We start from the raw sequence: 26303 nt of genomic DNA on the forward strand, positions 1-26303 counted from the left end.
CTTGTGAAGATGAAAGTGTGGGGAGCGGATGTATGTGTCCTTTTTGTGAGTGTATTGTGTAGTGGGGGTCACCTGTAGTGTGACATGAACCCAAGGTCCATACACAAGTAGGCCCAAGTCCCACAGTCCTGCAATGTTTTGCAGTTTTTCTCCATTTAAATAATATACTGTTCTCCCTTCCAAAATGAACCTCTTCACATTTTCCCCATGCTATATTCCATTTGCCAAATTACTTAATCTATCAATGTCTCTCAATTGTTTGTATCTCTTTTGCAATCTGCCTTTCCACCTCTTTCAGTGAAATCTATAAATTTGGCTCCGGTTGGTTCACTTCTTCCAAGTCATCAATATATATGTAGTAAGTAGTTGTGGTGTCCCTGCACTGATCCCTGTGGAATCCCACTGGTTACAGGTTGCCAACCTGTAAAAGAACCCCTTATTTCCTACTTGCTGTTTCCTGTCCATGAGCCAGTTATCTGTGAGGCAAATATACTAACTCAAACATTGTGGGCTCATAACATTTTTGAGAGGTTTTGTTGAACAGCTCGAAGTCCAAATACAATTCATCTACTCGTTCCTCTCTATCCACTCTGGCTTACAGTTAAGCCTAACTATAGTTAAGCTAAAGACTTTGTTTTTGTCTCCCTTTTTGACTAGGGGTGTCGTATTAGTAGGGCAAAGTGAGGACTGCAGATGCTGGAAACCAGAGTATAGATTAGAGTGGTGCTGGAAAAGCACAGCAGGTCAGGCAAAATCAGAGGAGCAGGAAAACCTTGTTTTGGGCAAAAGCCCTTCATCAGGCATAGAGGCAAGGAGCCTCCCAGGGTGGAGAGATAAATGGGTGGGGGGGGGGGGGTGATGCTGGGGAGAAGGTAGCAAAGAGTACAAGAGAGGAATGGAGGTGGGGTGAAGGTGATAGGTCAGAGAGGAAGGTGGAGTGGATACATGGGAAGGGAGATTGGCAGGTGGAAAGGTAATGAGGACAGTGCTGAAATGGAAGGTTGGAACTGGGGTAAGATGGGTGGGGGGGGGTGAGGGAGGGAGGGAGAGGGGAAATGAGGAAACTGGTGAAGTACTAGTAGTTTTGTAGTCCTCTGGAATTAAAGGATTTGGAAAATTATAACCAATGCATCTGTTATCTCAGCAGCTGCCTTTTTAAAAAATCTTCAGATGCAAGCCATCTGAGCCAAGGGACAGTTCTGCCTTTAGCCTCATTAGTTTTTCTCATACCACTTCTTTGGTGATGTTACTTAATTCCTCCCCATCATCTTTAATAATGGAATGTTTGAAGTATCTTACACTTTTTTAAAAAAGTGAAGCAATATACTTGTTTCACTCCTCTGCCATTTCCTTCCATAACCCCACCTGATGAATGCCCAGGCCAATGTAACAAGATGGGTTTAATCAGCAGACCTGAAATTGACCCCATCACCTAAATTATTACTGTGTCGCACTGATAAATTTTACACCAATAAACAGAGGGTAAAAAGCAAATTGTTACAAATTTGATCCAAGAAAGGATGGAGACTGCGTCAAATCAATACGTCTGCAGGGGAGAAGTGCCAGTCAGATCTGTGCCACCTTTTTGCAGAGGCTGAAGCTGAAGCCAATATTCATACAGAGAGCAGCAGTGGGGCCTGGAGAATGATGCACTACTAAATAGAGAGGTTTGAAACATTGCTGAGCATGTAACTCTTAGTGACCAAAGTCAGGAATTATATATAATTTACATCAGTGACTGCTGCTCATCCTCCCTGGGCTGGGCTGATCTGCTGAGGAAGTGCGGACTGTGTGTTTGGTCTCAGTGCGATGCGAAGGCGGTGGTGGCCGGTTCGAGGCAACACCGGGCGGAAGTGCCCGGGGGAAAGTCTCAGTGGAGCACCGGGCGGAAGTGGTGCGCGCAGGGACGGCGGCATGGTGCAGACCAGGAGTGGACGGCAGACCGTGGCCGAGAAGGTAACCTTCTCCCGAGGGGGAGAGCTCGGGGTGGGGGTGGGTGAGAGGACAGGGACGGTGGAGCCGGGAATGGGGTTAAAGCGTCTCTTCCTTGGGGCACGTGGGGGGAGAGGGTCTGAGGTCAGAGGCTGAGGCGAGGGGCCCTCAGGCTGTGGATGAGGGACAGAGACACACACACACACACACAACAGCAGATGCTGGAATCCAAGGTTAACAAGCAGGAGGCTGGAAGGACGTAGCATCAGGAAGTTAGAGCAAATGATGAGAGAGTTCAGGGGTATGGAAACTCATAAGGTTGGGAGTGTGTTGCTAGAAAAGCACAGCTGCAAATGTGTTGCTGGTCAAAGCACAGCAGGTTAGGCAGCATCTCAGGAATAGAGAATTCGACGTTTCGAGCATAAGCCCTTCATCAGGAATAGCACAGCAGCTTTTTCAGGCTCCTCGGATGCTGCCAGCAACACACACACACACGACTCTGATCTCCAGCATCTGCAGTCCTCCCTGTCTCCTGGAAACATGCAATGCAGAGGCTGAAAGGTCAAAAGGGTGGAAGACTTTGTTTAGGAATTTTAAAGGAAAGGGGTGAGAGGGTTGGAAAACCCTCAGGACGAGAGGATTAGGACAGAGAAAGAAACGTGTGAACCAGTGGCGAGGAGAACCAAGACAGTTGGTGGAAGATGTAGTTATCCAAGAAGGATTTGATCCAAACTGAGTTGTTGCCATCTGAGTCTAGTTCAGTTCAAGCCAGCAACAGCTTACAGGTGTAATCATTCACTCTTTGGTCACGGTGGATGATAATATGGGGGTGTTTGCAAGCGAACATTTTTTTTTAAAAAGGGATATCAAGTCAGACAGATACAAAGCACGGAAACAGGTCCTTCAGTCTAACTTGTGCACACCAACCAGATATCCTAAACTGACCTAGTCCCATTTGCAAGCATTTGGCCCATATCCCTCAAAATCCTCCCATCTAGCTGCCTCTTAAAAGTTGTAAATTATGCCTCCACACTTCCTCTGGCAGCTTGTTCCATACATGTACCACCCTCTGTGTGACAAAGCTACCCCTCTGGTCTTTTTAAAATATTTCCCCTTTCACCTTAAACCTATGCCCTCTAGCTTTGTACTCCCATACCCAGGGAAAAAGATCTTGGATGTTCGCTCTATCCATGCCTCATGATTTTATAAACCTCTATAAAGGTCACCTCCTCAGCCCCCAACACTCCAGGGGAAATAGCCCCAGTCTATTCAGCCTCTCCATATAACTCAAACCCTCCATCCTTGTAAATCTTTCCTATAGCAGGGAGACCAGAAATGAACACAATATTCTAAAAGAGATCTCACCAATGTCCTGTATAGTGGCAACATGACATTCCAACTCAAATACTCAATGCACTGACCAATGATGACAAACAAGTCATAGAACATAGAACAATACAGCACAGAACAGGCCCTTCGGCCCACGATGTTGTGCCGAACATCTATCCTAGATTAAGCACCCATACATGTACCTATCCAATTGCCGCTTAAAGGTCGCCAATGATTCTGACTCTACCACTCCCACGGGCAGCACATTCCATGCCCCCACCACTCTCTGGGTAAAGAACCCACCCCTGACATCTCCCCTATACCTTCCACCCTTCACCTTAAATTTATGTCCCCTTGTAACACTCTGTTGTACCCGGGGTAAAAGTTTCTGACTGTCTACTCTATCTATTCCTCTGATCATCTTATAAACCTCTATCAAGTCACCCCTCATCCTTCGCCATTCCAACGAGAAAAGGCCGAGAACTCTCAACCTATCCTCATACGACCTATTCTCCATTCCAGGCAAATCTTCTCTGCACCCTCTCCAAAGCTTCCACATCTTTCCTAAAGTGAGGCGACCAGAACTGCGCACAGTACTCCAAATGTGGCCTAACCAAAGACCTGTACAGCTGCAACATCACTTCATGACTCTTGAATTCAATCCCTCTGCTAATGAACGCTAATACACCATAGGCCTTCTTACAAGCTCTATCCACCTGAGTGGCAACTTTCAAAGATCTATGTACATAGACCCCAAGATCCCTCTGTTCCTCCACCTGACTAAGAACCCTACCGTTAACCCTGTATTCCGCATTCTTATTTGTTCTTCCAAAATGGACAACCTCACACTTGGCAGGGTTGAACTCCATCTGCCACTCCTCAGCCCAGCTCTGCATCATATCTAAGTCCCTTTGCAGCCGACAACAGCCCTTCTCACTGTCCACAACTCCACCAATCTTCGTATCGTCTGCAAATTTACTGACCCACCCTTCGACTCCCTCATCCAAGTCATTAATAAAAATTACAAACAGCAGAGGACCCAGAACTGATCCCTGCGGAACTCCACTTGTAACTGGGCTCCAGGCTGAATATTTACCATCTACCACCACTCTCTGACTTCGATTGTTTAGCCAGTTTTCTATCCAATTGGCCAAATTTCCCTCTATCCCATGCCTCCTGACTTTCCGCATAAGCCTACCATGGGGAACCTTATCAAATGCCTTACTAAAATCCATGTACACTACATCCACTGCTCTACCCTCATCCACATGCTTGGTCACCTCCTCAAAGAATTCAATAAGACTTGTAAGGCAAGACCTACCCTTCACAAATCCATGCTGGCTGTCCCTAATCAAGCAGTGCCTTTCCAGATACTCATAAATCCTATCCCTCAGTACCCTTTCCATTACTTTGCCTACCACAGAAGTAAGACTAACTGGCCTGTAATTCCCGGGTTATCCCTATTCCCTTTTTTGAACAGGGGCACAACATTCGCTACTCTCCAGTCCCCTGGTACCACCCCCATTGACAGTGAAGACGAAGAGATCATTGCCAACGGTACTGCAATTTCCTCTCTTGCTTCCCACATGATCCTAGGATATATCCCGTCAGGCCCGGGGGACTTGTCTATCCTCAAGTTGTTCAAAATGTCCAACACATCTTCCTTCCTAACAAGTATCTCTTCTAGCTTACCAGTCCGTTTCACTCTCCTCTTCAACAATACGGTCCCTCTCGTTCGTAAATACTGAAGGAAAGCACTCATTCAAGACCTCTCCTATCTCTTCCGACTCAATACACAATCTCCCACTACTGTCCTTGATTGGACCTACCCTCGTTCTCGTCATTCTCATGTTTCTCACATACGCATAAAATGCCTTGGGGTTATCCTTGATCCTATCCGCCAAGGATTTTTCATGCCCCCTCTTAGCTCTCCTAATCCCTTTCTTCAGGTCCCTTCTGGCTATCCTGTATCCCTCCACTGCTCTGTCTGAACCCTGTTTCCTCAACCTTATGTCAATGCCTTCTTTACCATCCCAACTACCTGCAACGCCACTTTGGGGTGCTAATTGACCCACTGATTCAGCGTTGCGTCAGAGTTGCCAAGTATCTGTCTCTCCCTCTCCCTCCACCTTCCCTTCCATCTCTATCACCCTGGTGGAAAGAAGAGGATGCTAAAATTTCCTTGAGAAGCAACAAGCATACTGTGGACTTCGAGTTAAAGGTTGGTAGAAGCATAACATTCATGGACGTTGGACTAGGGATTGAATTTGGAGGAGAGGAAAGCCTGAAGGGATAGAAAATCATCGAAGCAACAGGTTTGAAATCAAAGTGGTAGCTAAAATGTTTAATGCAAATGAAAAAAAAATCATGCTGTATAGGACTAGTACAGATGAGAGAAACCCTAGAATCATAGGAATGTATAGCATGGAATGGAGGCCATTTGTTCCATTGTGTTCCCTACCAGCATGAAATATGAATTACAAGCAGGAGATGGCCGTTCAATTAAATAATGGTTGATTTATTTGTGTTTTGATTTCCACATTTCTGTCTACCCACCCATAACCTTTGATTCCCTTCTCTAACAAGAATCCATCTACCTTGGCCTTAAACATTCAATGACCCTGCCTCTTGAGTGTTCCAAAGTCATACAATCCAGTGAGTGAGAGAGAAAAAAAAATCACCATGTCTCTGTCCTGAAAGGACATCCCCTAATGTTTAAACACTTCAACCCCAGGGCATCAGTGTGGACTTCACCAGTTTCCTCATTTCCCCTTCCCCCACCTCACCCCAGTTCCAAACTTCCAGCTCAGCACTGTCCCCATGACTTGTTCTACCTGCCTATCTTCCTTTCCACCTATCCACTCCAACCTCATCTCTAACCTATCACCTTCATCCCACCCTCCATCCACCCATTGTATTCTTTGCTACCTTCCCCCATCCTCCTCCCTGACCTATCACCTTCATCCCCACCCCCATTCACCTATTGTACTCTATGCTACTTTCTCCCCACCCCCACCCTCCTCATTTATCTCTGCCCTTCAGGCACTCTGCCTGTATTCCTGAAGGGCTTTTGCCCGGAACATCAATTTTCCTACTCCTCGGCTGCCACCTTCACATCCACCTTGGTCCGACCTGTTCAGAATCATGTATATTTTGCTCGATCTATATTTTAATATTTTGTGTCTCTGTAACCCTCAGCACCTTGGAATTTTGCAGTTGATTTTTATTTAACTAATACTTTGCTTTATTATTATTCTTGCCAAAGTGAACAACTTTATATTTTTTCAAAATTAAACTCCATCTCCCAATTTTTTGTCCACTCACCTAACCTACTATATCTATCTATCTGCAATCTCCTTGTTCCTTCACAACACACTTTCCTACCTATCGTAAAACATTCATGCTGGTGCACACCTCCGTTTCTTTCATAACTACATTTATAATTTGCCAGCTCCTCCAGTATAACACACCTACATCACATTCTGTTCAATTAGCTGTTTCTTAGGAATAAACCTGAATGTATAAAGTTTTTTCTTGTAAATAAAACTGTAGTTCAGGCAATATCCTTTTGAATTCTTTATTGCTGTAGTACCTTCATATGTTTCCTCAAATGCAGTGATTAGAAGTGTGTGCAATGCTCTACTGGTGGTCTAGTCAATGGTTTGTACAATTCTAGTGTAACCTCCCAGTTCCTCTTCTGTGCCTTTGCTAATAAAAGCGAGTATTACATATTCTTTCCTTACCACTTTATCTTACTGTCCATCCACTTTCTGGAATTTGTGAATGTGTACTCCAAGATTGCTCTGTTTCTCGATCCACCTTAGTACCCAGTCATTCACTGTGCATTCTCTTATGTTAACATTTACCAACAGCATTCATTATCATGCCACACATTGTCCAAATTGAATTCTATTTGCCACTGTTCTGCTCATTGCCTCGTCCAGTAATTAGGATCAGACAAGATTCTTTTCTGTCCCATATTCATGAAGCTACCCACAAGTGAGCTGCTAAGCTACAAAGCAAACAGAAAACTGTTCAACCTGCATCACATCAAGTCCAGAAGCAAGAGCAAGCTGTGGTGTGCAGGCAGCACTTGTAGGTGCACGCACACAGGTCAAGTTCCAAACCATCAACCAGTCACTCACTGAGACATATGAGAGAATGAGCCTTCGATAAAATATCCTTAAATTAAATATGCAGAAAATAAAGATCCACTACCAACCTGCTTCCCCCATGCACCACAGCAAGCCACTAGACAATGTGTGTTAATTCCCATTCCTCTCAGTGAGAATAGAAATCAATTAAATTCCACATGGTGAGAAGTTGCACACGGGAGACAATCTGACTAACAGTATTTGGTATCAAAGACTGAAAACTGATACCAAGCTCATGATCTTCAAGGCAGTAGAGTTACTAGCCCTCCTGTATGCATCAGCGACAGGCAATGTACAGCAAACACCTCAAATCCCTTGAGAAATATTACCAGCAGTACCTCTGCAGAATAATGCAAACCCACTGGCGGGAAAGACACTGCAATATCAGTGATGTTTCTCAGGCCAGTAACCTCAGTAAACACACTAGTTGCTGAGTTAGTTGGCAATATAATCTGCATACCTAACACAATACTCCCAAAAACAGGCTCTCTGTTCTGAATATCAGTACGGCAACACTGTACAAAGAAGGCAAGAAAAAGAAACAAGGACTCAAAGACTCTTCAAAAAAAAAAGCAATTATCTCATGAGCATCATTCACTCCAAAACTGCCTGTGTTACAGAAGATACATCAATGAAGGGGCTAACTGTTTCAACTATCTTTGACAAACTCAGATAGAAGTCAAGCACAAACAGAAGGAGGAATGTGGGAAAATCCCAGCATTGCACTCTTTCCCTCCCCCCCTCCCCAAAAATTCTACACCACCTGCATCACCAGTGACCAGCTGTTTAGTCACCTTGGTCATCTCAACATCTGAGTGGAAGAAAAACATCCTCTTTCCTGAGGGACTGCTTAAGAAGGAAGTAGCAGAATCCGTTGAAAACTTCTACCAGTCTGCAGCTTTCTTCTTCATTATCAGCCACTTGGCCAATGTCTGTATCATCCACAAACTGGTTAATCATAATACCTTCATTCAAGTCCAAGTTGTTAGTATACAGTATATCACAAAACACAAGGAGACTGCTCCTGCAGAACCCCACTGTAAACACTGTTTGATTCACACAAACATCTGTCAGCCATTACTGTTTGCTGGATGTAGGTTTGCTCACTGAGCTGGAAGGCTCATTTTCAGATGTTTTATCACGAGGTAACATCTTCAATGAGCCTCAAATAAAGTAGTGTTGGTGTAGCCTGCTTTCTATTTATATGTCTGGGTTTCCTTGGGGTGGTGATGTCATTTCCTGTAGTGACATCATTTCCTACAGTGATGTCATTTCGTGTTCTTTTTCTCCGGGTGGTAAATGGGATCTAAGTCAATGTGTTTGTTTTTGGAGTTCCGGTTGGAATGCCAAGCTTTTAGGAACTCTCGTGCGTGTCTCCTTTTGGCTTATCCTAGGATAAATGTGTTGTCCCAGTCAAAGTGGTCAGGTAGGCAAAAGTGAGGACTGCAGATGCTGGAAATCAGAGTCTAGATTAGAGTGGTGCTGGAAAAGCACAGCAGGTCAGGCAGCATCCGAGGAGCAGGAAAATCAATGTTTTAGGCAAAAGCCCTTCATCAGGTATGAAGGGCTTTTGCCTGAAACTTCAATTTTCCTGCTCCTCGGATGCTGTCCAACCTGCTGTGCTTTTCCAGCATCACTCTAATCTAGACCCAGTCAAAGTGGTGTCCTTCCTCATCTGCATGTAAGGATGCTACACCACCAGTGCTTCATTTGGAGGCTTACTGACGATGTTACGTAGTATGGTGACAAAATGTCTGAAAACGAACCTTACAACTCAGTGAGCAAACCTACATCCAGGATCTCAACCTGAGCTACAAATCTTCTCAAAACTCATTGCTGTTTGCTTCCAGCATCTGAGCCAATTTTTTATCTAACTTACTGCTTTGTCTTAGCTCCCATGGGCTTTCACTTTCAGGACTGGTCTGTCATATCAGACCTTATCAAAACCTTCGCCAAAATTCATTTGGATTACATCAAGTTCATTAATCCCATTGACAATCCTCGGTATCTCCTTGAAAAAGTCCGTCATGCTTGTTAATCATAACTTTCCCTTCGCAAATCACTGCTGATGGACTGATAAATCTCCATTTAGAAATACAGAGATTAATCTTATCCATCAGAATCCTTTCCAGTAATTTTCTAAAAATCATTGTAAGGCTGACTAACTTATACTTACAATGGATGGACATCAGCTGACTTCCAGCATTTTGGCAGTTCAGCTGGAACTGGAGAAAGCTGGAAAATGTTAGGCGAGGTGTATTCTGTTTCTTTTAATTCCCTTAACAACCTCAAGTGGTCAAATAACCTACTCGTATTCTCATTCATTGTGATCAGGCAATGTTTTGTCTGGGCATGGTCATTTAATTATTTTCAATTTTTTAAATCCCTTATTAGTTCTTCTCTCACTATATTAGCTCCATCTTTTATTTATATATATGTGTAATATATCTTACTCTTTCACAAAAAAGAAAACAAAAAGTTATAAAACTACAAAAATACAGAAAAGTAGAAATAATAATCACATTATTATATTACAGTAATGTTAACAATAAAGTCCCTACTACTTTTCGGGATACAATCGTCTCATATTAACTTAACCTGAGTTAGAATAAATTCAAATTGAATGAAATAGTATTAAATTAAATTACAATCCAATAAAATTAAATTACATTACATTACACTACTCCACTCTACTCACTGCACCTCCACCAAAGCTCCCGTCCGCGGGAGCAACAGTTATTTATTTACTAGGCCTCCTCCATTTGGACCACCATATGTGGCCCTCGTAGCTATATAAAGACCCGAATCAGTACCCCCAAAACACCCATGTCTATGTCTTTGAGAAATAGCTGCCATGTCTTATAAAATTGTTCTGTTCTGTGGTGCACCATACTTGTCAGATAATCTTGGAGGACGTGCTCCACCACAAGTCTGCACCACCCTGCAAGACCTGGAGGTTTTTCTGATATCCAATTCATTAGAATATTCTTCCTCGTACAGTGTGTAAGAATGTTAAATAACCTCTTCTTGTACTCACCCAGAGAGAGCAGATTCGGCAGTCCCAAAAGAAGGGACACTGGATCCACCTTAACTTCAATTCCCAGGATTTTCTCCAGCTCATTCACTATGGCACCCCAACATCTCCGAATCTTGTGACAGGACCAAAAGCAATGTCTATGCTAATTCTACATTTGAGACATTCCGAAGAAGATCCTTTCTTAAACTTTGCTAACCTCTCTGGTTGCCATGTGAAGAAACTTCAATAGCTTGTGCTTTATTGCATATTGAAATTTTCTTTACATTCCCCCGTATATCCTCACATGCTTCCGATATAATTCTTCCCCTAACTCCTCATTCCACATCCCATGGAGTCTCTCCATATCCCCCAAGGCACTCCCCCTATGCAGATGGTAAATGGTACTACTGAGAGAGTGCCCCCACATCAGAGTACTCTTCTCTCTACATCTGTCTTGTAGGGCTGAGCCAAGAGCATGGTCTTCCTCTGTATGTGATCCCTAACCTAGAAGTATTGGAAAAGGTCCCTATTAGGAATCCTGTATTTCTGACTTAATTAGTTGAAAGACATCAAGACCTCTCCCTCGAATAAATCTCCTAACCAGGAGATACCCTTACCCTCCCGTGCTCTAAAGCCAGAGTCCATTCACCCCAGTCTAAATCCTGGGGCTCCCAATAATGAGGTGAATGGCGAAGTCTTATATTAACTCCATCTAATATTTCACACTTGAATTGCAAGGTCTTCATTATCCCTCTCTTTTTTAAAACAGATGCAAGGTATTCTTTAAGAACCCTCCATCTCATCACTCTTTGGATCTGCAATAGGCTGGACTCTTTCTTCAGTTAACTCTTGCTGTTTATTTATTAAAAAAAACTCAGATTTTTCTTGATTTTACTTACCGATATTTTATCATGCCCACTTTATATTGAACCCTCACTATTACACACTGTATCATTTCCATGAACACCAGACGCCATGTTGGGCAGATGAAAAGTTATTACACTCTGTACCTAATGTTGCAATAATTGTTTCAGAACATGGCCACCCAACTGTCAACCCACAGATGTATAACCTTGTCTGGTAATTACCCACTAAACACTAAGTCAACTGCTGCACAAAGCAAGGGTCATGAATTGAAGAAGAGTTACACTTGTACTAATTAATTTCCCTCTTTAGTGAGGGAAGACACTGATCACTTTAAGCTTATACACTCTGGTTGCTGACTTCTCTGCTAAGAGAAACTATTCATTCTATTCAGGCCCCTCCTAATTTTGTACAGCTCAATTAAATTTTCCCTCAACCTCCTGTATTCCACAGAAAACAACTGGTCTTCCCTCATAGCTAAAAACTTTCCAACCCTGGCATATTCCTTGTAAACCTCCACTGTATCATTCCTGTGTGATTACATCCTTCCTATAATGTGATCAGAACTGTATTCTAGCTGCATGCTAACTCATCTCTTATGCAGTTCTAATATAACCTTCCTGCTCTTATATTCTGTGGTGTGGCTAATAAATGTAAGTATCCCACATGCCTCCTTAATCTGCTGATCTAACTTACCTGCTTCCTTCAGGATCTGTGGATGCAAGCCAAGTTGCCCTCTAGTTACACTTCTCATTATCCTACCATTTTTAAGGTTTTGCCTTGCCTTGTTTGCCCTCCCCAAATGTTAATTGATTTAGTGCCATAAAGGCACGAATCCCTCATGTGAATGGCATGATGTTCTTGTTCTGCAAACAGCTTTCTGGTCATTCCATTCTGAGAGGTTTGATCATTTCGTTAGTTGACATTTTTCGATTCTCAGTTTCCTGATCAATAATCTGGCTCTTACAACCCAACAATAACAGTTTCAGCAATTACACTTTCAGAGTGAGGAGCAAGTCTCATTATTCAGCTCAATCACATTCAAGCATGGTGTCTCCAGCAAGATGCAAAAATGTGTATAACGAAGAAAGGTTCCCGAAATAGTGCAAATGAAAATTATTACCGAAGAATGTTTACAATAAATCAACTGTCAGCTTTACTGTAAAAGTTAATAAACGTATTTATGTCTGTCTTTTTTATTTAGGAGACAGAATCTAGATCAAGAACACCGGCCAGCCAAAGAAAGACAAGGCGCAGTAGAGTTGAACCTCTGAGAGAGGTTACGGAATCTCAGCCTGAAGTACAAGAAAATGTTGGAGAGAAACAGATCATTGAAACTGCATCGCAGCCTTGTCCAGAGCAGCCAACAGAATGTAGTGATAAGGTGGAAGTAAATGACCAATGTCCAGAAAGGGCCATTGGAGAAAATAATGCAGAAACTGGAGAGGACAAGCTAAGCAGAACAGAAGTGTATGAAATTAACCTGATTGATGAAGAGGCAAATGTTGAGGAACAGAAGGATACAGAGAAAAATTTAAATAATAAAACCCAAAGTGCAACTCCACCCATTATCAGTTTGCAGCTTAGCAGCGATGAAGACAAAGACAGTTTGGAGGATGGTGGCAGTGGAATGTTTTTGGAAGAATCCAGTATAAATATTACATCCAAACCTAACGTTTCATCTGAATCCTCTGCCTTTATTCCTAACACAACAGGAAGCCCCTTGGCAACGGGTAGTGACCTGTTTGTGATTGACAAACGACCAGGAGCAGATCAGGATACACAATATTACTTGGACTTGAGTGAAGAAAAGGAGGGGAGTGGTGAAAGTGGGGACGAAAAGGAGGGGAGTGTTGAAAGTGGGGAAGACACTGATGATAGAGACGGGAAGTCAGAGGAAGATGATGATGACTTTTTTGATGAAGATGAACACAGTGATACTTTGAAGAAAAATTCTAATTTGTAAGTAAAGCAGTGGTTTTGCAAACTCATTTGTAAAGTACTTTCTCAAAGCAATCCATGGTGGAGATACTTGGCAGAACAGTTAGCAGTCAATAGTTTGGTTTTATTTTATTCACTCAGGATGTGGGCTTCAGTGACTGGACCAGCAATTATTGCACATCCTTAATTGAAATTGATGAGCTTCTGTCTTCAATCCCTGCAGTCAATTTGGTTTAAGTACATTTACCACATTGTTAGGGAGAGAAGGAGTTCCAGAATTTTGACCCAGCAACAGTGATGGAATGGCAACATAATTCCAAGGTTGTGATGAGTGGTTTAAAGGGGAACTTGCAGGTGCCAGTGTCTCAATGTATCTGCTGCTTTTGTCCTTTGAGATGATAGTGGTATGGAAGGTGCTGTTTATGGCAGATGTGAAGGAAACACATCACATGACGAGAAAAATTTAAAGAATTGCAGATGCTGTAAATCAGAAACAAAAGCAGAAGTTGCTGGAAAATCTCAACAGGTCTGGCAAGCATCTGTGGAGAGAAAGCAGAGTTAACATTTCAAGTCTAGTGGCCCTTCTTCATAACTGGACCTGAAACGTTAACTCTGATGTATCTCCACAGATGCTGCCAGACCTGCTGAGTTTTTCCAGCAATTTATGCTTTTGTTATATTGACAAGACAATTGAATATACAAGGAAAGGGTGACATAGGCACCACAGCCAGGGAAAGTATGAGTGAACTCATTCTAAATGCTCAGTGGTATGGAAGAGGCAATACTTCTCCATTAACTAATATTTTTGAAAATTCTTCAGTGGGATTGGGCACTGCTGCAACATTTGTAGCCTATCCCTAATTACCTGAGAGTTGGTGATGATGAGCTGCCTTCTTGAATCGCTGTGGTCTGCATGGTACAGAGTACCTCCACAGTGCTGCTGGAAGGGGATTCTGGAATTTTGGTTTTACAATATAGAAGGATCAGCAATATTGTTCCATGTCAGGACGGTGAGTGACTTGGAGGGGCATGTGCAGGTGATGGTGCCTTTGTCCTTCTAGATGGTTCAGATGTGTTTGTGCTGGAGGAAGTAAATTCCAAAGCAGGTTGCTTTGCCCTGACTGGTGTCAAGCTTCTTCAGTGTCTCTCTGAATCCACAGAGAGTATTCCATTACAGTCTTGAATGCATCATGAGAGGCGATCTTATTGAAACATCAGATTCTTAGGAAGCTTGACAGATTAGATGCTGAGAGGTTGTATATTGAAGGCAGAGCTTTTTAATCAGTAAGGTGGTCAAGGATTATGGTGATTTAAAAAAATTTCACAGGATGTGGATGGCACTGGTCAGGCTCACAATTATTTCTCATCTCTAAATGTCCAGAGGGCAGTTAAGTGTCAACACCATTACTGTGGTTCTGGAATCACATGTAGGCCAGCCAAAGGAAAGGTAAAAGCTTCTTTCCTAAAGGACTTTAGTGAACCAGATGGTAAATTGTTTTTCTGGATAATCAACAACAGTATTGCAGTTAGATTCTTAATTCTAGATCTTTATTGAATTCAAACCTGCATGGTGGAATTTGAAACTGGGTTCCCAGAACATTGTTTGAGGCTCTGTATTAATAGTCTAGAGATAACATCACTAGACTATCAAGGAGTTGAGGATTATCAGATTAGCCCTGCCCTCATTTACGCAGACCACACTCAGTGGGCCAAATGGCCTACTCCTGTTCTTACATCCTATGGTTTTGTCTTGTGGGAGAGTCCAGGACCGAGGGTGTAATCTTAGATTAAGCAGTCATCAGTCTAAATCAGAGAAGAGAAGAAATTTCTTCTGAGGTTTGTGAATCTGTGGAATATGTTACCGCAAATGGCTGTAGTCCTGTGTAGGTTAGGTTAGATATATTAAAGATGTGCAGATGCCAGTGTTAGACTGAGGTGGACTAAAGTCAGAAGTCACATGACACCAGGTTATTGTCCAACAGATTTATTTGAAATCATGAGCTTTCGTCAAGTGAAAGATTACCTTATTCTTCAATACTAGTACATTCTATTCAGCCCAAATTTTGTGTTGGAATGATTTAACTTTTGCAGCTGAGCTTCTAATGAATAAGTTGGTGAACTTGTTTAATTTCTTTTCTATTTCAGAATCAAATTGTCAAGCAAAATTGATCCAGGACTTAATCTGACAGAACTAGGTGGTCTATACATAAGCTTCGATCCTGAAAAACAAGGTCCTAAGGCAAAAGCTTTTAAAAAATTAAAGGAGCAAAAGGAAACTGATGAGGTAAGATGCTGGGTGCTTTCTGAGCTGTATCCCATCCTTGGTTTAATATTAACTCACTATGGGCAGTGCAGCGTCAGGAAGTCAGATGTTTGTAATTTTTCATTTTTGCTGTATCAAACTGAGCCAGCAGGGGCAATGTATTTTTGCATAGCCTCTCTTTCTGACCACAGTCTGTGGCTGCAGAGAGCCTTTTGGCCTGTGCAACACCATTATGAAGTATTTTGATGGCTTCAGGTTTCGTCACTGGTATTTAGAGTAATTTGAACTAATGATTTAAGGTAATTACACAAAACGTACAGAATCTTCACATCCAAATTATTTATATAAATGACAAAAAGTGGTGGACCAGCACCGATCCTTATAGTACACCGCTGGTCACAGGCCTCCAGTCTGAAAAGCAGCCCTCCACCACCACTCTGTCTTTTTCTTTCCCTTCATATGATTCATTAATGTTGTGCACAAAGATGATACTGGTAGAAGTTATAGGGTAAGGCAGTAAAGGCTTGATGCCAGAGTTCTGAAGAGTATGGAGGTAGAGGACCTTGGATATATGTACATACGCTCAGACCTTTGAAGGTGGCAGGACATGTTGAGAATGTGGTTGACAAAGGATATGTATTTATGCCTGTTTAATTTTTGTTTTAGTCATGGGATGTGAACATTGCTTGAATTTATTGCCCACCCCTAACTGCCCTTGAGAAGGTGCTGCTGTCTTGATTTGCTGCAGACCATGTGGTGTGGGATGCTGTGTTGTTAGGGAAGAAGTTTTTAGAGAATTTGAACCAGCAACAGTGAAGGAACGGTATTATATTTGCAAGTCAGGATCACAAGTAGCTTGGAGAGGGATTTGCAGATGGCAGAGTTCCCATGTATCTGCTGACTATGTACTTCTTGTGAAACAGTTGAGTGTTTGGAAGATACTGGGTTGGGGTATATGATCGGCATGGACAAGTTGGACCAAAGGGTCTGCTTCTGTGCTGTACATCTCTATGACCCTTGGTGAGTTGTTGTACTGCATCTTTCAGAAGCTGCACATGTTGTCATTGCGCTTCAGTGGTGGAGAGAGTGATGGTTAGGGTGCCAGCCAAGCAGGCTGCTTTATCTTGGATAGAGCATAAGAATGCAAGAAATAAGAAATAGGAGCAGGAGTAGGCCATCTGGCCTGTCGAGCCTACTCTGTCATTCAATAAAATCATGGCTGATCTTTTTGTGAACTCAGCTCCACTTACCCGCCTGCTCACTATAACCTGTAATTCACTTATTGCTCAAATATTTATCAATCTTAGCCTTAAAAAACTTAACGAAGTAGCCTCAACTGCTTCACTTGTCAGGGAATTCCACAGATTCACAACTCTGGATGAAGAAGTTCCTCCTTAACTCAGTCCTAAAGTTGCTCCCTCCTTATGTTGAGGCTATGTCCCCTTCCATCAGTGGAAACAACCTCCCTGCTTCTACATTTATCTATTCCCTTCATATTTTTTATGTTTCTATAAGATCCCCTTTCATTCTTCTAAATTCCAATGAGTATAGTCCCAGTCTACTCAATCTCTCCTCATAAGCCACCCTTCTCAACTCCGGAACCAACCTAATGATACTATCAAACTTCTTCAGTACTGTCAGATTAAACAGAGGCATTCGGTAATAAAGCATTCAGAAAGCTTTGGTTCCATCCCAACTAGACTGCTAATCCCCACAATTTAGAATGAATATGAGGTACTTGAGAGAATGAAGAGGAGATATTCCAGAATGCTTCCAAGGTTGAGGTATTTTAGCTATAGGCTTACATTGGAGACACTGGGTTGTTCTTCTTGGACAAAGGAAATTGAGAGGAGATGGAAAATAATGGTAGGTTTTAGATAAGGTAGACCAGGAAAGGGTGTATCCATGAGCTGATGGTACAAGGTGAGGGAGCCTAGATTTAAGGATTTGGGCCTGAGATGTAGTTGGAATGTGCATAAGAACATTTTTTTACACAGCAAGTGAAAACAACCTGGAATTCACTACCTATAACAAGTCACGTTTGGCTGTACAATTGGGGATAAACAGTAAATGCTGGCTCTGTCAATAATTCCCACGTCCTGAGACGGAATTTTTTCCAAGTTAATGTTTCAAGTCCAGTGACCCTTCGTTTACAATGTTCTAATGAAGGTGACATAACTTGAAGCATAATCTCTGTTTTTCTTTCAACAGATGCTGCTAGACCTGTTTTTCTCCAGCACTGTCTGTGTTTGTTACTTTTAGGTCAGTCAGCATGCTTTCGATATTTTTACCTTTGTTGGAAAACTTGGTTCATCAATTCTAACCATTGTTTGAAGCCAAGACAGAAATGGCATCAACTTTGAGGTTTTGATACCAGCTAAATGAAGTGAATTAATTTCAGTCGTTGTGCCAGGGTTATTATACAAAACGGAGAGGTGGTTTGAGCATGTTAACAATAAATGAACTTATAGGGGTACAGTGAGACTAAGAGGAATTGGCTAATATCAATTTCTTATTAGTATGATTCATTTCAGGTATTTACCCTCTTACCACTTGCTGTCTTTTATTCGAAAAATGCGTGGTCAGAATTAGGCTCAATTTTGAGAACATCACTTTTCATCCATAACTGCCAATACTCTGTACCTAGGGCCATAAATAACCATTTTAACAAAGTACAAGAGGAGGTTGAACCATAGGGAAGAGTTTCAGGAGAGGAGAGGGAATAATTTTTTTTTCTCTTTAATGTTCCGTATCTGTCTAAACTGGACATTAAGATATGCACTAGGGAACATGCCAGCTTTTGGCTGGAGTAGCAATTAGAGCTTAGTAATGCCATAATGTGTTTGATATTCAAATAAATGATAGCATTTTCTGCAGGAATTATTTTAAAATTGATGTTTCTGTTCCTTAGCTGTTGGCAAATACCATCCTGACACCAGAATTTGAAAAACAAGATAGTGTTCCACTTTTAAAAGAGTCCATCCGTCAACTGAAGAAAAAACGCAGGGTAGGTACGGAGTCTGTGGCATTAGTAATTAACATGTAGCCATCATTTGTTCATTCTCTTTCTGTCTGATAATATCACTGTATTTAGGAACAAGCTTAAACTTCTGGGTGGTGAAATGATAGTATCCATACCTCTGAACCAGGAGGCCTAGGTTCAGGTCCCACCTGCTCCAGCTGTGTGCAATAGCATCTGTGATCAGGTTGATTAAAATAAAAATCTAAACTTCAAATTAATGCAAATGAATCCCTGTCAATTGCTATGCCTTTAATAGCCTGTCTTTATTTCAATCTTTTTTATTCCTTTAGGTAGAACGTGCAAAGACAGCAGGTGATGGCTGGTACAATATGAAAGGTCCTGAAATAACTGATGAATTGAAGAATGACCTGAAGGCACTAAAAATGAGGGCAGCAATCAACCCCAAGCGTTTCTACAAGAAGAATGACCGTGAAGGCTTCCCCAAATATTTCCAGGTATGCCTTAGCTGATAAGGACAGCTATCTAATGTGATGCATTTGGAACTTCTAGCTTTATCAGTAATAAAGCCAGCTTGTAATATATAGCAATTATTAAAGTTGCTTTTGCAAAATATATCAAAGTACTCAGACTTCTAAACCATTAAGCATGGTGGAAGCTCTGTAGCTATACGTGATTATCATTCTACCCACTGACTCAGTTTGAGAAGACAGTACACTAGGAGGCAAAGTTAGTTTTGCATCAATTATCTCTTTGATGATGAGCCTATTTGTAAGCATGCAATACAGAGAGGAATAGTTTGAACCCATGATACTGGACATTGATCCTGAGATTACCTACAGTGCATAAACAGTGTCAACATTAATGCTGGGCACTGAAGCAAAGAGTCCAACACTGTTCAGAAGCAACTGATTATGCCGAAAATGAGGGCTGTAATTACAATTTTAGCTGCAATGTAAGAAATTATAATCAAGGTTTCAAATTTGATATCGTGTTGCCTTAGGGTAAAACCATCTCCAGAGACTGGAGCTGAGCTGCAGGCACCAGACAGATTTGAGCTTGGATCCTTATTGGGTAAAATGGTCTAATTTAACACTGTGCCAACATTATAATTGCTATCAGAATTTCTAGTCTAGAGAGGAGGAGAAAGTTAGTCATAGCTTTCTGCATCTGTTAATTAGCTAGTGAATATTCTGAAAAGTTTGCTCGGATATGAAGATCATCCAGAATTGGTAGTGATATTTCCACAGTCTTTACCTGGCCTTTCAATGGTCCTTGTCTCAAGCTCATGATGTAACAAAGTATTTCCAAGTCCAAAAACATCTGTAAAAAGAGATTTTGTGAAACTTACCGTATCATCCTCATTTTAAATTGAAGATTCCTCAACTAGACGCAATAGTTTCCCTGATCCTCTGTTAAATCCTCAATATGAGCAACACACATGTTATCCCTTAACCTGTTGTCCAGTTTCTACCTGTGCTGCTAATTGTGGAGAGCGATCTCTGAAATTATTCCTTTATCCTCCCCACTGTGGTAGAAGTAGCGGAAAACAAAGCTGAGATCAATCAAAACCAACTTTATATTAGAAAAATACAACACGAAAAAATTAAATCTGGTGTTGATACTCTTCATTAAAAAGTTCAAACATATTTCTAGATGCTATTAATTCATGCAGGCTTCATTTCAGTATAACTTCTTTAAACTTAGTCTTCAGGGTAATATTACACTCATTTATCTTTTTTTGTAGGTTGGTACAATTCTGGACAATCCAGTAGACTTCTATCATTCTCGTATTCCGAAGAAGGAAAGAAAGCGAACAATGGTGGAGGAGCTTCTGGCAGATGCAGAATTCCGACGGTATGCCTTTTTGTCTACATAGGACCTGGAGGTTTTTCAGCCTTCTCTCTTGAAACAAGTTGCCCAGAAAGGTCTTTGAAATTGTGAATGGTTTTGGTGGAATGGATATGCAGAGAAATTTCCTCTTATGGGAAAAGCATTATTAAAATTAATATGAGGAGAAAGTGAGGACTGCAGATGCTGGAGACCAGAGTTGAAAAGTGTGGTGCTGGAAACGCGCAGCAGGTCAGGCAGCATTAATATGTCCCAACTTAGCCATCACAGTATCAAATAGGGAATCCAGAAATGACCTCTTTACCCAGAGTGAGGTAGTGAGAATGTGGAAATCAATGTGACCAGATGGATTAGAGTGAAGAGCATAGGAACATTTAGAGGGAAGCTAGACAAGCATGCGAACGAGATGGGAATAGAGGGTTATAAAGATTAAATTTAAATAAGCAAAAATGAACACCAGCTTCAATGAGTAGTTGTGACAAATGGTCTAGTTTCTGTGCCATCATCCTTGGGTAATGTTACGAATTCTGAAAAGAAGACAGAAAATGCTAGAATACTAACCAGATTGAGCAGCATTTGTGGATGGAGAAACCGAGTTAATGTTTCAGGTTGATGACCTTGTATCAGAATGAGGTACTTCCTCACTTTCAAATTTCAATCCTCTTGTGATAAAGGCCAACATTCAATGAACCTTCTTACCTACCTGGGTACTAGTCTTTATCGTTTCCTGTATGTGGACATCTAAATCTCCCTGCTCCACCAAAGTATTAAGATTATTATACCATTAATCTTCATTGTAAAGAAAATGTGCAACTTGCCTTTTAGATCCTGAGCCCAAGGCATCGTACTTCGCCACATTGAATTCCATCACACATTAGACAAATGAGCAGACAAAATTCTATCCCTTTGTAAATTTCTGTTCGAATCTGCAAGTATTTAAAGTGCATCCTAAGTTAGTGTCATTGGCAAGATTGGAGAGAGAAGCTCCACTCACCTTTTTCATTAGTATATCTGCTGCAGATCCCTGGGGAACAACATCCCTGGAGTTGGAGAGCTTTTGTTTTTGACTCTGAGCTCCCAACAAATTACCAATCTATATTACAAAGTTACCTATAGTTCTGTGCACTTACAGTTTTACAAGTAATTTCTTTTACGTGGAACCTAATCAACTACCTTCAGAAAGTTCATATGGACAAAATATATATGTAGATAAGAGCCAAAAGAACCGTGGATGCTGGAAATCAGAAACAAAAACAGAAATTGCTGGAAAAGCTCAGCAAGTCTAGCAACACCGATGGAGAGAAATCAGAGTTAACATTTTGGGTCCAGTGACCCTTCCTCAGAACTGTTCTGGAGAAAGGTCACTGGACTTGAAACGTTAACTCTGATTTCTCTCCACAGATGCTACCACACCTGTTGAGCATTTCCAGTACTTTCTGTTTTTGTATATTTATGTAAATCCTTAGTAAGTATGTTAGTGACATGTTAGCCAATTTTGAAAATAATTTTGATCCTCAGCTCTACTTCCTTGCTTTCTCCCCATAAACCTTTGATTCATTTACTGGTTAAAAATCTGACTGTTTCTGCCTTGAATATATGTAATAACCTAACCTTAGTGGCCCTCTATAGTAAAAAAAATTCACAGGTTCACTGTCTTCTGAGAGAGGAAATTCTTCCTCATCTTTTGCCTTACTCGTTGAAGGTTATTCTAAGATTATACCTTCTGTTTGTAGACTCTACAACAATGGAAACAACCTCCTGGTATTTGCCTTGTCATGTCCCTAACTATCTTGTATGTTTCAATATGGTTGCCTTGGATCTTTGTAACTTCCAGTGAGTACAAACTCAACCTTTTCTCAGAAGTATGCCTGGTATCAGTCTAGTAAATCTTTCCTGGACTGCCTCCAATGCCAAAATATTTTTCCCAAAATTGTTCACAGTATTCCTCTTGTGGTCTGACTAGTGCCATGTATATTTCTAGCAAAACTTGCTCCTTTTTTAGAAAGGAGAACATAGAACATTACAGCGCAGTACAGGCCCTTCGGCCCTCGATGCTGTGCTGACCTTCGGAACCAATTTGAAGCCCATCTAACCTATTCTATTCCATTCTTATCCATATTCCTATCCAGTGACCAGTTAAATGCCCTTAATCTTAACGAGTTTACTACTATGGATAAAGTGAGGTCTGCACATACTGGAGATCAGAGCTGAAAATGTGTTGCTGGAAAAGCGCAGCAGGTCAGGCAGCATCCAAGGAACAGGAGATTCGACGTTTCGGGCATCATTCCTGAAGAAGGGCTTATGCCCGAAATGTCGAATCTCCTGTTCCTTGGATGCTGCCTGACCTGCTGCGCTTTTCCAGCAACACATTTTCAGCGAGTTTACTACTATTGCAGGCAGTGTGTTCCACGCCCTTGCTACTCTTGAGGAAAGAAACTGCCTCTGACGTCTGTCCTTAGCTTTAAACTGAGTGGTGATAGATATGTCCCCTCATGCTAGCCATCGCCATCTGAGGAAATAGGCTGTCACTGTCCATGTTATCTAACCTCCTGATTATCTTATATGTCTCAATTAAGTGGCCTGTCAACTTTCTTCTCTCTAACAAAAACAGCCTCAAGTCCTTCGGCCTTTCCACATAATATGTTCCCTCCATACCCAGGCAACATCCTAGTAAATCTCCTCTGAACCCTTTCCAAAGCTTCCACATCCTTCCTATAATGTGGTGACCAGAACTGTACGCAGTACTCCAAATGTGGGCGCACCAGAGCTTTGTACAGCTGTAGCATGACCTCATGGTTCCGAAACTCAATCCCTCTACCAATAAAAGCTAACACACCATATGCCTTCTTAACAACCCTATCAACCTGGGTAGCAATTTTCATGAATTATGTACCTGGATACAGAGATCTCTCTGCTCATCTACACTACGAAGAATCTTACCAGTCGCCCATACTCTGCATTCCTGTTACTGCTTCCAAAGTGAATCACCTCACACTTTTCTACATTAAACTCCATTCTACTCTATTCCCTTTGAAATAAAGGCCAGCAATCCTTTTACTTCCTTATTACCTGCTGAACTTGGATGCTAGCTTTATGTGAGCAGGAGAACTTCATAATCCCTCAGTTCTGTAACCTTTTGCAGTCTTTCTCCATTTAACTAAGATTCAGTTCCTCTATTCTTCTTGCCAAAGTGCATAACCTCCCATTTTCCATATTATATTCTACTTGCCAAGTTTCTGCCCCCTCATTTAGCCTGTCTGTATTTCTCTGCAGACTCTGTCATTCTCACTGGTTGTCAGTTGCCTTGGTGTCTGAGTGTCGCAGTCCTGATCATATTTCCCAAAGTGTCAAAAATATATCCACGATTCCTGGCAAGACACGGTTCGGGGGTCACACTTGCTGGCAAGTTGTGATGAGGGGACATGCTTCCTGGCCATTGTCCCAGCTAGTGGCACTTACAGATTGTCTGGACGGTATTGGCTCAGGATGCTAGTTGATTGCTGATGCAAGCCTTTCCCTTGAACTGAGAGCTCCCTTTGTCGTAGCTGCCTCTGAGTCCTTCCTGGGGAGTTCAGATTGTAATGCAGGCTTTCACAGCTGTGTACTGATTACATTTGAAATGTTGCTATGTTAACTATGAATCAGCTACAAAACAATGTTAATTATGCTGCAAAACTGTGTGGGGGTTTCTTACAGTCTCCTGTGTTTGTGTTTAAAGCGTAGATGTAACTTTAAATAGCCATTATGTTGTCCAAAGGGGAGTCAAATTTAAAATGTTTTGGTTGCTATCATATGCCAGTCTGATTTCTAGTTGGTCGGAGTCAACAAACCTTGAATTGTCACGTTACTCCTGGCTGCAATTGTTATATGCTTTATATTATCTGAACAGTCGTATTAACATACTTTTAAAAATATATAATATTATGTCACTATTGTGTATTTATAATGCTTTAATAAGTCTTAAGTAACTGGATAACCAGCTTACTTATGAATGTGGTATTTTTATCGACTGTATTGCTAGTAAAAATGATTGTAAAGTGTGTGTTTGCCTTGTTTCAGGTATAACAAGAGAAAGTATCAGCAGATCATTGCAGAAAAAACAGCTCTTGCTGCAGGCAAAAAGAATCGCAAGAAGAAAAAGTTTAAGAATTAAATTCTGAAGCAAAACTGACCAAGTGCCTTGTTCTGGATGATGTTATGTTTTCTCGTTGTTACAGCACAGAAGAAGATTGTTTGATTAGGCAAGTCAGTGCTTTGAGCAACCCAGTCAACTCCATTTTCATGGTCCTGAAAATCAATTTCCTTCAAGGACCTGTCTGCTTCCCATTGAAATCATTTTTAAACTCTACTTCCACAGTCCCTGTAGGCTTAGAGTTCTGGGTCAGTAACACTCCCTGTTTAAAATCAATATTTTTCACATCTTCCCTGTGTCTCTTGTCCATATTCTTAAGTCTTTCCCAGAGTCACAACTAATGTATTTAAGAAGTGAAAAAGTGCTACTAACTTCCTTGCCCTCCCCTATTCATAAATGCAAATTAGCTTGTTTGACTAAATACAGTTTAGGGGATAAAAGAACTGTTCAGCTGTGCTGAGATAAATACAATGAAAGATATTTCACCTTCAATAAGGCAATAAATTGAAACAGTTTGTTGTTTTAATTAAATCATAGCTATTTATCAGTTCATAAGAATGACAAACATTATGTTCAGTAGATATTGAATGCAAGAATGGGATTCTTTGCAATATTTACATACTGTAACCCTGAACTTTGTCTGTGTGACAGGCAATTGCAGTTTTTGAGCTAATAAGGAATGCCTTATAGAATTAGGCTTGAATTAGTACTATGCCCACCTTGAATTAAAGCTTGTTTATGATACTATATGATGCACCCTCTGAAATTCATAAAGGTGAAATGTGATGTTTCTAAGGCTATGATGGGAAATACTTTGTAATTTATGTACTGAATTATGTCTAGTTTTAACTAAATGAGAACTCACCCACTAGAAGAAATGATGCACCCACAAGTTTCACCAAGTGGGCTCTTAATTTCTCTGATCATTCATGAAGAAAGGTTTATGCTTTATTTTTCTCATGCTTGTACTTTTGTTATACAAGCAAAATAAAAATGACAACGTTGTCAAGTTGCAACCTTTGAGCAAGGAAGGTTCATATGGTCTTCAATTTACTCTTAATTCAAATGTGTGGACTTGTTTAACTAGCCTCTTGATTTATTAGCATTACTTCATTCATCCTATTGGATTATTTCATTGTTTTTTGAGCAAAACATAACATCAAGTTAACGAGAGTAAACCAACTTTGTTTAAGGATACAGAGCATTGAGGAGTAAAGCAATGTATTGTACATTTTCTTTCTGTACCATACTGTAATTGATACATATTTATGAAATAGAGGATCCATTCCTTCCTGCGGAGTGACTTATCCACTTCCTAGCAGAGAAAATCTGACTTTGAACAATACAAATAAAGATGTATACAGTATAGTCATGAAAATATTGATATCAATAAGTTTAGACAAAATAAGAATGCTCAAAGAGCAGCACTGTACTTTTTAAAATACATTCCTTTTAAAGGCTTCAAACTACAGGGATCCCCTGTGTCATTCCTTTCTCAAACATGTGGGGGCAACCTATGCTTGGAGCCAATGGATGTGGGTGGTGTCTTAAATGAATACTTCTCATCTCTGTTTGCAAAAGAGAAAAACACTTAGCCGGGGGGGGGGGGGCGGGGGGGGGGGGGGGGGTGGGGGAGCGCTCCTTGGTGGCTCCAGTGCACTGCAGTGGAGGAAACAGGCTGGGAGAGCTCTACTGATAAGAGAACTCGATTGTAAGGGGAACTGACAGGCGATTCTGTGGCAGCAAACGAGAATTCAAATGTTATGTTGCCTCCAAGTGTCAGACAGGGATGTCTCAGAGTGGCTGCAAGGCATTGTGAAAGGGAGACGGAGTAGCCACCA

The 26303-nt window shown here is 41.3% G+C and overlaps 1 protein-coding gene across 1 annotated transcript; it reads left to right on the forward strand.

Annotated features, from left to right (window-relative positions):
* The first annotated feature begins 1881 nt into the window (after positions 1-1881).
* dnttip2 (deoxynucleotidyltransferase, terminal, interacting protein 2) lies at positions 1882-25931 on the forward strand. The gene is made up of 7 exons (XM_060829956.1): positions 1882-1956; positions 12500-13257; positions 15382-15520; positions 18411-18506; positions 18812-18976; positions 20227-20336; positions 24390-25931. Exons 1-7 carry the CDS (start codon positions 1915-1917, stop codon positions 24481-24483), a joined length of 1404 nt encoding a protein of 467 aa, XP_060685939.1. The 5' UTR covers positions 1882-1914; the 3' UTR covers positions 24484-25931.
* Positions 25932-26303: the final 372 nt, after the last annotated feature.

This window comes from Hemiscyllium ocellatum, chromosome 9 (genome assembly GCF_020745735.1).
Source record: "Hemiscyllium ocellatum isolate sHemOce1 chromosome 9, sHemOce1.pat.X.cur, whole genome shotgun sequence".
NCBI classification, from domain to species: domain Eukaryota; kingdom Metazoa; phylum Chordata; class Chondrichthyes; order Orectolobiformes; family Hemiscylliidae; genus Hemiscyllium; species Hemiscyllium ocellatum.